Below are 16,008 nucleotides of genomic sequence, written 5' to 3'. Positions count from 1 at the left end.
AGACCAGCTTTAACAGAGGGAGAAGTAACAACGTGGAATAGACATCCCTGATATACACGCATGAAGATAAAACCAAGTCCTACACACCAATAAGAAAAACACTGCCCAATCGAAGAGCAGACAAATGAGCCACTTTACCACCTGCACTGTCCAAAGCAGTGGCTACCAACCACATGATTATTTACACTTAAAATTACCGAAGTCAAAATACAAACTAAACTTCTGAGCTATACTAGGCACATTTCAAGAGGTTAACAGCCACATGTGACTATTTTCTATGATATAGTGTATAGCACCAGAGAACATTCTACAACACAGCAGTTTAGAGGATACACCATATTTTATGGAATAAAAAAGCACATCTAACAAGGTATTCAACATAATCAGAAATGTGGGAATTGGATAGTGGCAAGCTGAAATTTAGGGCTGGGTTAGAAATAAATAAGTCTACTATGGCATGGCAGTATTCACTTGTGACATGCCTGCTTGTAGGCCAAGCTTTTTTCCTCTTCAATGGGAAAATGTAAAACCTTACTAATAAAGTCTTCCCAGGAGTATATGGTTATTATGCAATGGCATTCTGCTGACAGATACCTGCCCAGAAAAGAAGAGCGAGAGACTCCAGGATGGGGAGGAGCGTCCCTCCATGCACAGCTGCCACTAGCTTGTATTCCTACTCTGCCTTGAACTGGCAAAGACAACATCCATCTAGACCTTGGTGATGGCTTCATGTTTGCATATGCTGTTCTTTCTCTTTGATACCCAACGTACAGTCCTTGAGTTTTACAAGGCAGATAGAAGGCCAGGCTTCACTCAGCTGAGGCCAGTTAGAAACAGCTGGCACTGGATACAATGCCAGTAGCAACATTGCTGATGAACTCAATTACCACCAGAATGCCCTTCCCAGAGCCACAATTTCCCAATTTTGTTTCCCAAACAAATCCTTTGTTTGGCTCGAGGAGGAATATAATAAAATAATTTTCATTAAAATATTTAGAGATAAAGGAAACAACAACAATGAAAACATTGGACCAGAATGGGGACAAGCTCCCTTTACAATGAAAGTTTCTGAGGATCTGAGGATCCACTTTTGGATCCAGCAAACACTAAGTATGTGCTTCTTAGCATCTCATATTCTTCCCAAAGAGCCAGCCAGAGAGACCATTAACTAAGAGCAATAAAAACTAATGCAAGAATTTTGACATCTGTAGTAGCAGAATACAAACATGTTAGAGAATTTGAAACTAACTGTGGTAAAGACACCCAGAGACTAATGTAGTCGAAAGCATAGAGACCCGTATGTGCTCTTAATACAGGATAAGAGAACCTGTCCTTCTCAATACATGCTGACTCATCAGTGCTTGTAATATCCAGCAACAAAGACGGTAATGGATAGATGTACACATGAGCCATGTACTATTCTCAAGTCCCTTTAAGGTTTAAGCCTACATCACAATCGCACATACCAGTTCTCTGTTCTTTATTTACTCGAAGGGCTGTAAGCAGCTGCTCAAAAGGAGTGCACAGCCCCAAGCTTTGCACAGAGTAGTGTTTGACGGCCCGAGCAAAGGCTTCCACACTCAACAGCTTCTGAGATGTTTCACAAAATACTTTGGAGAGATCAACAAAACCTGAAAAATCGGACAGAAAAGGAAGATATTTAAACTGCTTGAGATTTTAAAATAACAAATGAACCATGGGGATTTTACAGCAAGTTACAAGATTTTAAGTAAATTACAAGATTTTAACTTTAGATTTTTGTCAGTATCTCTAATAACTCCCTTGCATTTGTTATTTAAATTATTGACCTCTGCAAAACCTGGTTTTAGCATTTTCTCCAATCATGTCTTTAAGGATCAAATTAAAATTTGGTCTTTATGTTTTCCAGGAGCAAAAACAGCAGCAGTTTCTAGTCTGAATAGTAATCTAGTTGTTTACATTACATTGTGAGCTGTCTTTTTCGACCTTCAATTGTGCATTTCAAGGTGCTAGTCTTTGAAACACTGTTATTCCTTATTCCTGTGGAACCATACTGCACAGTCTTACTCTTCAATGCCATTGTTAAGGGACAACAATTTATTTCTAAGGTTTTCATTCCAATTTGTCCATGGTGGTTTATAAACCTGAATGGATAAAGCAGTCCAAGTGAAACCATTCATTAAAAAGTATTTTTATAAATGAAATCAACATGTAACAAAATAAAAGCAATCTCACAGAACCAACAAATCCAGTTGTTAAACCAAGTGTGTAAATCATTTACTTAGGGGCAGCATACAGTCTAGGGAACAACATTGATTTTACCAAAATCAAACAAACATCATAATACATATGCCATGACATCTTGTCTAGCATAGTTGACACGCACATCTACTATTTAAAATGTCCACTTAAACACAATGAAAACTGTTGCTCTCTGACAAAACTAAAAACAATGTAACTAATGAATGTCTTCAAATTCTAAATAAAATTATATGCTTCTGCTCATATCCTTTCAAAACTAGCATCCCTTAAATTGGAGGTATAATGTGTGAAAAATTTATTAAATAGATAATTGCAGAGTTGTGTGACTTCAACTTTTGAATCAATTAAATAGAAAATAAAACCACAAGGTTACCATGGTGAATTTATTTAATAAAGATTTTAGGAAATTTTACAAGCTGAATTTACTGATACAACCAAAAGTAATAAAATCTATATCAAAATATTTAGACATGATGCAGAAGGGAGAACTCAGCCAACTATTCAGTGAGACTTTTAGGTTTAAGAGCAGTCTCAACATCTGAAGGTTCCAGGGGAGCAGTTTCTTAGAGTGTGATAGAATAAAAGTATTAACTCACAGTGAGCAGAAGGACCATTATATCCGTCAGTTATTGGGCAATGATGCCAACAGAGAGAAATGTGGTGTTTCTGTTGGAAAAATTAGTTATCCTATTGAAAATTCTTGAAAATATTCCACTTTGACCTCAACTAATAATTTGCTTTTCTCATTACAAGCACCCCAGAAATTGTGGGTATTGGAGCCTCAGTTAGCGTGGCAGCACATTTCAACAGCAGTCAGTTTTAAAGGATTACATACTTTAATTCAATCTCAGTTTATTCAGTCTAGAGTTCAACAACTAATTGTTTTTTGATCCCAGAAACACAGCTGAGGTTATTTTTTGCTGAGTGATTCAGTCTGTAACAGTCACAATTCACTGCTTTTAGAGATTCAAAAAGAACGAAAAAGGCCAATGATCTTGTCTTTACTCTCTTGTGTGGTCCAGCACATGAGAAGACCATGGGGCAATGCCAGCCACAGTGCTGTTGAGTTTTAGTTACTTCTCAGTTGTGTGCAAATATTCTTCCCCACGAGGAAAGATGCATTTTTAAAATCTGTTGCCTGCTCCACCTGCATATTCTGTGGCTTGATTGTTTTGCCTACACTTCCCTCTACTGGAAGTTCCTGATCTTCCTCCAGTATCTGCTTCACTTGCCTTGTCTGTATGACCTACATTGCTATCCCAGGTCAGTTTCTTGTAAGAAAGGCTAGGAGAGAGCATGTGAAACAGATTAGCTGGAGAGCCGGTAGGTTGGCTCAATGGGTAAAGGCGCTTGCTGCACATTCTGACCAGCAGAGTCTCTCCTCATGGTGGAAGGCTAGAACTGACTCCTGCCAGCTGTTCTCTGACCTCCACAGTACACTGCCCAGGCATCCATACTGACATATCACACATCAAACACACAGCGGATTCAGAAATAATAACAAAATAGGAAATAAGATGGAAAAGAAGCAGAAGAGGTTATTTTTTATAAACAGGATACCAAGATACCTCCAACCTGCTTTGATTTTTTTTCTACCAGATATCAATATACACATGAAAACAAAAGAGCAAAATACACAGACTGTAAGAATCTTCAAGAAAAAAATGCATGAAGTTTTAAAACCAGAAATAAAACCAATGAATGTATATTCATAATTAACAAGTAAAATTTCAAACTACTTACCATTATGTACTTGAATGTCCAATAGAACTCTAAGAAAGATGAGCTCCGTCACGTTTCATAATAACGCACTGTCGCACTGCTAACAGGTACTGCACGTTTAAGACCACACACCAAGCATGGTGTTGGACACTTTACCTGCTATGTGAGCAAGTTAACTAGCGCTCTTATCTCATTTGCTGAGGAAATACCCAAGACCTAACAAGACTGCAACTGATTCAAATGGGCATACACTAAGTGTCGGGACAAACAAACTGTGGCAGTGTGACTTTACACTCTGCTCTTGATCTCACATCCCACCAGCATGCCACCGCGAGCAAAATAACAGCGGGCACTGATGGACCTAACTATCAAAGTCAGGCAACTTCTGGCAACTTCTCTGGCAGAGATCAGCCTACAGCAGTAAGTTAGGATAATACACACTTGCTTCTCTCTGTTACCGTTTCATCACTCCTCTTAACCCCTCCCTCTTCACTAAAAGTGATCCTGCTTCCAGAAATGCAAACGTAATTAGGATATCTGAAATAACGAATGCCTCTGAAAAGAAAGCGAAATATTCATGTAAGGGTTTCTGTGGCATCTACCTCTAGGAACACCTTAAACATCTATGTTCAGTTGTAAAGCAAAAGTACTTTGCACACAACATGAATGATGGATGATGGATGGATGCATGCATGCATGAATGACAGCATATTTCAATGCACTTACTATTGTAGCATCATCAGCTACGGAATTCTCCTAAGACTCCGTAGTGGTTGTAATCACTGAGGCCACTACGAGGACTTCAATAGCACCACTGAGCCTGTTAGGGAAGCATAAAACCTCATTTCAGCCCGAATACTTACAATCTTAGGGTGAGAGGAGAATGACTTAGATCATACAGAATACAATAGAAGATACAAATATGTACTAAAGTTACAGATACAACTGTGTTACAGGGGTGGAGAAATAGTTAATCACATAGCCAATGGACCAGAATTTCAGGAAGGTATTGACAATACCTTCCTAATAATTACCTTCACAAGGATATACAAATATTTTGTCATGTTCAGTCCTACAAATATTCTTAATCCTGATACATCTTTCTCTTTTCCTATTTCCCGTGTTGATAAATAGCATTTCCAATCACTGTTAAAGTAAAATCTTTATAGTACTTTTTTGCATACTGTGTGCCTTCAGTTCCCATGTCCAACTCGCTGTCCATCCCGATGTACAATTTCCTTTCATTCGGAACCCTCCCCATCACTACTGTGGCTCCAACTCCATTAATTCCAGCACTACAGCAAAGCCTCATGGTATTTGCCTTTTGGATAAAAAAAATACAATATTTCCCAAGTATTGGATGAGTTGAGGGTGTTTTCTCTAAACAAGAAATTAATAAACTTTTACTTAATGTAAATTTAATAAAAGTTATTAAGGCTTTGTTTTTTGCAATAGTTGACTGTTGGGTTATATCTTTGTTAATTGTTTAATAGCCAAAAGTTAAGTCTGCCTTACTAAACTTTAAAATTAAAGATGGGTTGTATTAAATTCTATGAACTTTGCAACTATCCAGCATACTATAATGTACCAAGAGAACACATATAATACATATTGTTGCTTTTAATATGAGTCAATTATATAATCCAATTATGTGGTAGGATTTTTTTTCTTGCCTAAGCAACTCTTGCTTAATTTATAGTTGTACATAAAATGAAAAAATATGTTACTTAAAAAGGCAACCCATGTTGTCGGATGAAATAATACATATTAACAAGAACTGACATTTGGGTTCATACCATACCCATATTAACAGCATAATGAATGAATAAATATAGTCAATCATTCCAAAAGCATTTTCACATTGAACTACAGTATTTTTGAAAATTAAATTAAATGTAAAACTAGAAAAAATTACCATAATATTTTAATTTTAAGATTCTTTACATAGTTTAATTTGTTGGCAAATAAAATTACACAATGATACATATTTAGAGACACATTTGCTAAATAAAAAGTAGATAAAAACCCAAGTAATTCATGGGTGGCTAATACTATGTGAAATAGCAGTCACAGAAGACTACACCAGTTCCCACTAAAATGGCATAAAACCCCTCAAGAAACACAGCATAGTACAAAGAACAGGGCTGGAGTCAGGCTCAGCAGGTAAGAAGCTTGCCACATAACCATAAAGATTAAAGTTAGGATCTCCCAAACCAGTGGATCTCAAACTTCCTAATGCTGTGACTCTTTAATGCAGTTTTTCACATTGTAGTGACCCCAACCAAAAATTTATTTTTTTTGCCACTTCATAGCTATAATTTTGCTATTGTTATAAATTGTAACATAATATCTGTATTTTCTGATGGTCTTAAGCAACCCCTGTGAAATGGTCGTTTGACTTCTGAAAGGGTTGCAACCCACAGGTTGAGAACCATTGTCCAAAACTCATAAGAAGGCAAAAGTCCAGCAGCCTCCTGTCCTAGCTTATGCTCGACTGCTGTGATAAAGACCACAACCAAGAGCATCTTGGGAAGAAAGAATTTATTTGGCATACATATCCCAATTACAGTCTAATACTGAGGGAAACTGAGGCAGGAACTCTAGCAGGGCAGGTCTCTGGGGCAAAACCTGAAGCCGAGACCAAAGATAGAGAAATACAGCTTACTGGTTTCTTCTCCACGGCTCTCTCAGCCTGGTTTATACAACCCAGGACCACCTACCTGCCCAAGGGTGGCATTCCCACAGTGGGCTGGGCTCTCCCATATCAATTATTAAATAAAGAAAACACCCACCCCGACTTGTCTATGGGCCAGTCTGATGGGAGCACCTTCTCAATTAAGGTTTCCTCCTCTCAAGTCATTCCAGCTTGTATCTAGTTGACAGAACTTAATCAGCACCTCCCTCTAATCCCAGCTGCTTGGAAGGAGAGACAGAGACTCCGTGGAGAAGCCGGCTGGCTGGAATAGCCAAAATGACAAGCTCCAAGTTCAACATGAGATCCTATCTCACTGTATAATGGGGAGAGTAACCAGGGAAGACACTGGACTTCAGTCTCAAGTCATAACACACATGGACAAAAACATGCATGCGCATCCCTCACAAAAACATACATACACACATGCACATATACCACAGAAGCATGCAAAACACGTGCTAGAATTTTTTTTTTCAGTGAGGAACAGCTTGAATGTTTGGATAAAGAATAAGAATTGTATTTTATAGAATTTGGGAATTAACTGGAGAGCAATATAACAACTTTTATGTTGTAAGAATAAAAGTCCCCCAAGGAGCTATTGCTAGTTGATGGTGTTGGGAGTGGAGGACACAGTTTCCTCAGTGGTACAGCCACTGGCAAGTTGTCCATGCGCTAGCAAATAAGCCTACAGCCATACTCATACAAGCAACCTTAAATGAACTCAGTGGGGCACACACAGACGTGCAAGCACGCGTGTGCGCGCACACACACACACACACACACACGAGCATACGCATGCACAGACATTAGAGAGAAGGCTAATTACGAAGAAGAAAGTGAAGAGTTAAAGCAGGAGGGGGGAATAAGACTAGGTAATGATGGGAGAATAAGATTAAAATACATTACCTACAGGCATAAAACTGTCAAAATCATAACAAAAACCTCCTTAATGTGTTAAAAAGGATTAATAATGTTGAAAACGTATCTGAGAAATGAAAACAACTAGGTTTGTAAAAAAAAAAAAAGCTGTCTGACATATGTCATTTCTCATACATATACAAACATATCAAAAGTATCCTTTGGGCAATGCTACAACTTTCCTATACTCATCCAGAAAAACTATGATAATTTACCTCTGAGGCTGTTTTAAAGAAGACTAAAGTTCCAGCTGGAATGAATACTTCATTGTTTCGCTCTTTTATACAATTACTGAGGCCTGCGATCTCCCCTATTGTGATGTAAAAACTTGTTTAACTTGTTCCACTACTGAATTTTCCTACAACAAGTTTACTAAGAGCTAGATGAGAAAATCCTAAGTAACACTTTCAATGTATCAGGTTATAAGTCAGCTGAACATCTGGACAATTAGGTATTTTATATTGAAAACGTTATCAGGTCCAGAGGCATTTCAAAGGTTAATCACCCAGTCGGTCTCTGTTGTCGTTAGATTGATATATAACTGGATGTCAGCGCTCTTGCTCGCGCTCTCTCTCTCTCTCTCTCTCTCTCTCTCCCTAACCCCCCCCCACACACACAGAGAAGTTGACCTCTCTGACCTCCCTCATGGGAACAGGCAAGTAGAAAGAGACAGAGACAGAGACAGAGAGACACAGAAAGAGAACTAAGAGAAAGAAGGAAAAATTATATATACACATATATACATACATACATATATACCTAGCAAAAGCAAACTGAACGACACACAGCACACACCAATGAATCCACTTATTAGTATATGCAAAGTAATGTAATCTCATCGAGGGAAGACCCAGTCAGCCACACATTAAAGCTTCGCTCTGCACTTAGTCCTCATCACTTTTCTTTGCATTTTCTTCGTCTTTCTGAAAGCCAACATGATTCATTCGTTCAACAATATTCACGGAGCCCTTGATGCACACCAAGCACCTTTCCGCGTGTTGGAGCACACCCAGAAAATTTCCGCGTGTTGGAGCACACCCAGAAACTCGGCGTGTTGAAGTCTTCAAGACTTCACTTTCACCATCCAAATCCAAGCTACAATCTTCCGGGTACTGACTGAGAAACAGGCTCTCAAGTCTATTCGTCAACACTGCACTTGCCATCAAATAACCTTTTTAGATTTCCAAAATGTTGAATTATTAAGGGAATGAATGCCTCTTTCCTGTTCCTTGATTTCTTTAAATTGGGAAAGTATACCAACACCCAAAGATGAAACGAGGGGACCTCACAAACCCTCACTATTCAGATCTTATTTCTCACAAACGCCGAACAAGTCACGGCCACTTCCGCCGATTTCCACCAGGGGGCGCAGAGTTCGTCCGCCCCGCCCGCCTCCCGCCAGCCCAGTCCACTCCCGCCCGGTGCGCCTGCCAGTCACCTGGTCCCGCCCCCCGCCAGCTCCGCGCGCCTGCCAGTCACCTGGTCCCGCCCCGGCCAGCCACCTGATCCCGCCCCCCGCCAGCTCCGCGCGCCTGCCAGTCACCTGGTCCCGCCCCGGCCAGCCACCTGATCCCGTCCCCTCCCGCCCCCCGCCCTGCCAGCCACCTGATCCCGCCCCCTCCCGCCCACCGCCCTGCCAGTCACCTGATCCCGTCCCCTGCCAGCTCCGCGCGCCTGCCAGTCACCTGATCCCGCCCCCGCCAGCCACCTGATCCCGCCCCCTTCCGCCCCGCGCGCCTGCCAGTCAGCCGATCCCGGCCCCTGCCCGCTGCGGGAGCCTGCCAGTCACCTGGTCCCGCCTCCTCCCGCCCCGCCGCCCTGCCAGTCACCTGATCCCGCCTCCGGTTTCCGCGGCGCAAGCGCCTCCCGCGGCTCGGGCTCTGGTTCGGCCGCCGGCCCCCTCAGCGCCACCAGTACGCTCTCCGGGGGCAAGTCGACCAGCTCCCGCCACACCGACTCGGTGTAGAAATCCACCGTGTGCGCGCTGGAAATGGCCAGGGCGCCCCGTAGGAAGCGCATCAAGTCCTGTAACCTGGCGTGCAGCGTGGACAGGTCCGGGGTCTCGGGAAGCGAGCCGAGCGCCGCCATGACGCGCGCCCTCCAGGGCGGCAGGTGGCGCCCACAGCGCGGCGCGGTGCCTCTCTTCCCGAAGCCACCCAGGCCGAAGCGATCGAGCTCCGAGCATGCGCTCGTCCGGCGGTCGATTGCTTCGGCCTGGTGACGTATAATGTCGGCGTCCGTTGTGATTCTGCCCGCCCGGGTGGTGTAAGATGGCGCCGGGGAGGCAGTCTTCGAGGTGGCGGACGGGAGGGTCTGCGGCGCGCGGGGAAGGGACGCGTCCGGTCGGATTCAAGAACCAGGATGGGAAACGCAGGACCTGGCGGCCCAGCCACCAGCAAGCCTTCCCCGGGAGTGTCCGCGAGGGTATGTGAGAAGACAGCGGTGGGAGAGACCGAGGGTGCATGAGGCGGCTCAGCCTGCAGAAAAGCTTTAGGACGGAGACCGGGTCTGTCTTAAGACCCGGGAAGCCATACCTAAGCCCGCCGAGCTCCTTAGCGTCTCGGTCCTTAGCATGGAAGGACGGGACGGCGCTGTCAGCTTAGGTCGTGTGTCGATCCGGTCTAGGGGTCCGCTTGTGGATTTACTCAAAAACAGTTTCGCAACTGTATTACAGCAAAGGAAGGAGGGAAAGGTGGGGTTAAAGATACACTCTCCCAAAGCCTTGGTAATTAGAAACACCGCAGTCACCCTCACTTCAAATGGTTAAGTATTTTGTTCGAGCTAATAAAAACTGGCAGGTGTTTAGAAAACTGTACCTTATCCCCTTTTGTGGCGTCGTGTCTTATTTTGGAAAATAGATGATTAGTTTCTCCAACGGAAAATTAAGATTTTCCCCCACCTGACGACACCCAGGTGATGTTTTAGATGAATTAGAGAAATTTTAATTTGTGGATATAATTATAACTTCAAGTTGAGCTGTAGGGTTTAGTTTACTCTTTAATTTTACTTTGAAGTTTGTGTGTGTGAGTCGTATCTGACAATTATTAGCCTTATATTTAGTCAAAGAACTAACTTGCTTGTAAGTGCAAGTGCAACATTAAATGTGTTGAGTAACCTAATCATTAAAGCAAAACTAAGTAATTCTATCGTTTGAATGTAATGTTAAAACAAACCAAAAAAAAAAACCTTCGGTTCTAGTAACGTTAATTTTCACTTTCTGTGAAAGTAATGGTAACTGAAATCCTTCAACGTTAGGACAAGGTTTTGCATTCCGGAGGAAACTGAAGATCCAGCAGAGTTACAAGAAGTTGCTATGGAAGGTAAAGAAGGCTCCAGTGTCCCAGGACTCGCAGTTCATGGATCGTTACCCAGAGCATCTGAAACACCTCTACCTAGCCGAAGAAGAAAGACTCAGGAAACAGCGGAGAAAGGCTGGCCTGCCCGGGTCAGAAGAACAGGCTGACGAGCCCGTGCCTGAAGACGACTGCAACACCAACCCCAACCCCGAGGGGACTGTGTCTGAAGAGCAGTCTAGTGACTGCCCTCCTCAGCCGGAACAGCTGTCTGCACTAAAGTATGTACACTTTAAATAATGTTTTAGAGAAGATATAGAGCAATATGGGTAAGAATTAGAAGTTTTTGTAACAGATTTTCCAAGTCATGTTTTAATATTTTCACTTTTTTTTTTAGTGTGAAATGACTAAATAGGCTAGTTGAACGTAGGTGCAGGAATGTGAAGTGAGAATTAAGAGATCTGAGTTTTGAACTACTGCCTCTCAAGAACAAGTAACTTTTAATTGGACAATAATTAAGCCCAGTTTTTAATAAATATATTTGTGTGTGTGTTTTAAATTTTTTTCGGCCAGGCTTGGTGTTGTATATCTGTTAAGGCCAACATTTGCAAAGCTGAGGCGGGATTGCACCTACAGGCCAGCATGGGCGACAGTGATGACTTTCTAGAGAGAGAATGCAGGTGTAGTCGGTGGCACTTTATATTATGGAGCCAGACTTCGCACACTGGTACACCAGTGTCCTCTGCGAGGGGAAGGACAGAGTCAGAGTACTTGAGCCACCATGTCCACCATGTTGCACAGCCTAAAAGTGGATCATCGTCTCAGTTGGATGACATTTTGGTGACTGAATTTATTTCAGGCTTTTAAAACGTGGGCTATTTGGTGTTTATGAGTGCTTACTGCTATTATCTGTATTTTCTGTAAAGGGTACAGCAAATAGGTTGTAGTTAACAAAAATCAAGAGGGTTACATGCCTGTAACCCTCTCAGAAGGCTGAAACGGAAATATTGCTGTTAATTCAATGCTAGCCTGGACTACATAATGAGAGTCTGTCTCATAAAACTACAAAAATGTTGAAATGTGCTGAACGCATAGATGTTTTTGTGGCTGTGTGGTGTCTCATCCCTGTTATTCTCTGTACTAAGGAGGCGTAACCACAGTTTGCCACAGTTTGAGGCTAAGCTGGACTACATAGTTTCAGGCCAGCTTACACTACTGTATAAGGTCCTGTCTTAGAACAAAGCCCTCTTTATTGCTTTGATTTTATAAGAGCTAGCTTAGGAAAATTTGTCTGCATATAATTCAATCAAAAATACATTAACATATAAAATAGCAAAGATGCCAGGCATCACTTTGGATCTTAACTTTTATTTATTTATTTATTTATTTATTTTAACTAAAATTTTGTCTTTCAAAGCTGGGACAGTGATTGCATGCATAAGACATCAAGCCAGACAAAATTCCAGCATGGACTGGGGAGGGCGTCAAAAAGTCCTAAACTAGCTTAGGAGATTTCAGCAACTGATGACTGGTTGTGGGGGTGGGAGAATCCGTCTTTGGGGATGCAGGTCTGAGAGACTACTCATACTCCAGTAGATGGCCCCATACCAATGCGTGTGCACCTACTGGCAGCAATAAGTGGACTCAGTGAGTTTAATAAAAATACAAGAGAAGCATATAAAGTTAGGAAGGAAACGTATAAAGGATAGGGAAGGAATTGGAGAAGAAAAAAATGGTGGGTGGATTTGCTCAAAAATATATTAGTGTATATAATTCTCAAATTTTAAATAATAAAATTGAGCATTATTTGGGTTATAAATAACAACAAAGTATATATTTGCGGATAAAGACAGTAAGAGTCTTGGGGGTTTGTTGTGTTTTGTTTCAGTAGTCTTTTAGTAGATGAGACATTTGGATCCTTGGAACTCGTTGACCAGCCCCCTAGTTCATTGAGAGATCTTGTCTCCAATAAGGTAGTGAGCAATCCCCTAGTCTCCACACATGTCTAAACACGCATGTCCAAACCTGTAGGAACATTCACATGCATGCAGATATACCCAATTCTCATTGAAATTTTCAGAAGTAGAGAATAGAAGAAAGCAAAAAGCCTATACTAGTTGGGCTAGGATGTCAGTACTGTCTTTGTAACAACAGGTTGGAGTGGTGGACCAGAAATCATGTCTGAGAGTTAAGGAATGAATGGGAAGTGGATGACTAGTTTATTCTTTGTGTAGAAATTTGATAGGGAAAGTTAAGAAACAAGACTAGCTGAAGCACACATAGACTTTGGTAATGGACAATATTTGTGTTTTTAACTGGGGTGCTGCTGAAATGCATCGTGGTTATGACATGAGAGTTGAGGCGTAGAGGACAGGAAGGTTATTAAGTCAGATAATAAGCAGCATCATAACTACTACATTTCAAAGACCTCAGAATGCGTCAAGGTAGGAGACTTGTAAATGAAGACTGTTGACTGATGGTTTGTGGTAAGAGGTTGACAGAGAAAAGGTGATCAAAGAGCTCAGATTAAAGTTATTTACAGCACAGCTTGTTACATTGTTCAATTCCTTTTCCATCAGTTTTTTTTATCATTTTAATATCCAACAAAACCTACTGTGCTTTCCCTGGTTAATATGTATTTCTCTAAAAATATCCATTTACCATATTTTAATCTGTGATTATGACTATAGCTATGATTTTAATGTCTTATATGAGCATTTCCCTATTTTTAGTTGTTGTTCTATCTCTTCATACTTCTTTCAGTTTATGCTAGTGATGTTTTTGTACATATATACTGTATTTGACAGTTGCATAATTTTCTCTAAATCATTTATGATTTAACTTGCATGTCTTAATTTCTCTTGCAAGTTCTGTTACTATTCCAAAGAAAAAGAAAAAGAAGACTTCAAACCAAAAGGCACAAGAAGAGTATGAGCGGGTCCAAGCTAAGCGTGCTGCTAAGAAATTCGTAAGTTCTACTTTTTAGTTATTTGGGTTTATTTTTCCTTATCTTTAACATGTAGCATGAGCTATGTGTCTTAGTATTGGGCACATAATATTGTCTGTTTCAATGCTTACTTTTTAGATTTTCCAGCAGACTTGTAGAATTGTATAATGTTCTAAGTCTTTGATTGGCTCAGACAATGCTAGTAGGTCAGTGATAATATTTGATTTAAAAAAAAAAGTTGCTTGTCAGTTAATAATATGAGCATCTGGAATCTGTGATAATGTTCCTCAGACTATAGCCTAGGACCTTAGATCTTTAACAAGTTCCTTGAAATAATCTGATGTTTGAGGACCCGAGACCTAAAAGAAATATTGATGATTTTCTTAACTTTACACTGCGGTAAAAGCCGGAGAGGAAGTATTGGAATAAAATTCTCAGAAGCAAAGCTGTCTTCCATGCTTAAACATTTCCTCAAGATCTCCCTTTGCCCTTGACCTATGACCTTAAAAACTACATCTCTGTGGGGTAGTAATGGTTAGTCTGAAAGTTTGGGCTTTTAGGTTTTTGTTGTTTTTTTTTTTCTTTTTTTTTTTCTAAAGTTTAAGTGATGTACCAGTGTTTCATCAGAATATTCCCAAAGACAGTACTGATACTAATCCCATTTATGCACATTAGAATATGAGTAGTTCATATTTTAAATTCATAGTTTAATATATAAAATACTTCTGACTATTTTTCAACTGATGACATGAAGAGATGATCTCTAATGTTAATACAAAAGCTAGTGACACTTCCCATGAGATCGGAAGATCATTTTGAGGCTCCCTGCGCTAGAGATGAAGAGCGCACCACCTCCAGCTTCTCTTCACCGCGTCCTTAGATGCTGAAACTCATGATGTCCAACCGAGGGCTTTGCACTCAGAGTAAATAGGTAGCCTCCATTTTGTAAATTAGCTAAATGACAAAATACAAATACAAGATATAGTTTTCTGGAAATGAGCTTTTCAGTGTTAAATGGAATATTAGACGTCTTACTTTTGTGAAGGTCCCTCTAATTCTTTAGTGGATTTAAAAGGGAAATTGTTAAATAAATATTTGACTTTTTTTACTTACATATCAATGCATGAGATGCTGCCATGACTATGTTCCTTATACCAATATGGTATGAAAGAAAGAGGACATACCTGCAATTTTGGAAAACTGTTCACATTTTACACAGTGTAAAAGATCAATATCAGTGGGTTTGCATTATTACAGCAATTTCAGAACAATTCTGACCTGTATTTTCTGTCTGTGACTAATGAACATTATGTATGTTTATAATTGTAGGAATTTGAAATGAGAAAGCAGGAAAGAGAAGAAGCTCAGCGACTTTACAAAAAGAAAAAAATGGAAGCTTTCAAAGTACTGAGCAAAAAGACTAAAAAGGGCCAGCCAAACCTGAATTTACAAATGGAGTACCTTCTTCAGAAAATACAAGAAAACAGCTAGATTAGACAAACTGTCTTTAAGGATTAATTTTGACTGACGGCTACATCCTTTTGTATGTTTATTGGGAGCACCTAACAGTGAACTAAATTTGTTGACATCAATGGACTGGTGAATTACATTTTTGTTTTTGTAATAGAAAGAAATCATATATATTTTCCACAAAGAATGACTTTATCCTGAAGAACTTTAAAAACCCTCAATGGAATTTGAAATAAACTGTTTTGAAATAGGAGACTCACAGTGAGCATTTCAGTGATGTGAACGTGTTTTAGTGTAGCCATTAGCCATAGTATTGGGGGGTTGGTTACTGGGAGTTAGGTCTTTGCACTTGTTTGGCAGTTTTACTACCACTAAAGTACATTGTGTCTCCTGGGAGTTTTCAGATAGGGTTTTTGAGCTGCTTACATTTCTGGTCTTAAACATGTGGTCCTCTTACCGCTGCCAGGAGGATTGGGATTTCAGGCCTGCACCACCATGCCTGATAGACTGTATAGTGTTTAAATTCATTTTAATGATAAAGGAATGGCTTTCGTTGGAGTCTTTATTAATTGTTAGTGTATGTTACAGGAAAGTAGACTTTCTAGGCTACCTGAAAGTAGGATACCTAGGCATTAAATTGGTTACAACACTATAATAAGATAGGTCTACTAAGTATGATTTATGAATTCAGTTACACGTATATGTGTTTACCTGTACATGTA

General features: G+C 40.5%; 2 protein-coding genes across 2 annotated transcripts in view; one reads left to right on the top strand and one right to left on the bottom strand.

The window, feature by feature from the left end:
* Mettl25 (methyltransferase like 25) overlaps positions 1-9,664 on the bottom strand; it is an 87,221-nt gene extending 77,557 nt beyond the window's left edge. Inside the window, exons 1-2 of the mRNA XM_048418152.3 lie at positions 9,406-9,664; positions 1,467-1,631 (exon numbers count right to left, since the gene is read on the bottom strand). Coding sequence (XP_048274109.2) covers positions 1,467-1,631; positions 9,406-9,664 — 424 coding nt within the window. The remainder of the gene's footprint in view (positions 1-1,466; positions 1,632-9,405) is intronic.
* Positions 9,665-9,735: 71 nt separating this feature from the next.
* Positions 9,736-15,539, top strand: Ccdc59 (coiled-coil domain containing 59). The gene is made up of 4 exons (XM_048418155.3): positions 9,736-10,000; positions 10,832-11,150; positions 13,738-13,837; positions 15,146-15,539. The coding sequence occupies exons 1-4, from the start codon at positions 9,847-9,849 to the stop codon at positions 15,305-15,307; spliced, it is 735 nt and encodes a 244-aa protein (XP_048274112.2). The 5' UTR covers positions 9,736-9,846; the 3' UTR covers positions 15,308-15,539.
* The last annotated feature ends 469 nt before the right edge of the window (positions 15,540-16,008 follow it).

The sequence above is a fragment of the Myodes glareolus genome, chromosome 26 (genome assembly GCF_982192425.1).
Source record: "Myodes glareolus chromosome 26, mMyoGla1.1, whole genome shotgun sequence".
NCBI lineage: Eukaryota > Metazoa > Chordata > Mammalia > Rodentia > Cricetidae > Myodes > Myodes glareolus.
Note: the sequence above shows the minus strand (reverse complement) of the source record. Positions and strands in the feature narration are given on the sequence as shown.

What these genes read in the sequence shown, in the direction of transcription:
- Ccdc59 (XM_048418155.3), top strand. Translation starts at nt 9,847, where the DNA reads ATGGCGCCGGGGAGGCAGTCTTCGAGGTGGCGGACGGGAGGGTCTGCG. An exon ending in CCCCGGGAGTGTCCGCGAGG is followed by an intron (nt 10,001 to 10,831) that starts GTATGTGAGAAG and finishes CTTCAACGTTAG; the next exon opens with GACAAGGTTTTGCATTCCGG. An exon ending in AGCGTGCTGCTAAGAAATTC is followed by an intron (nt 13,838 to 15,145) that starts GTAAGTTCTACT and finishes TTATAATTGTAG; the next exon opens with GAATTTGAAATGAGAAAGCA.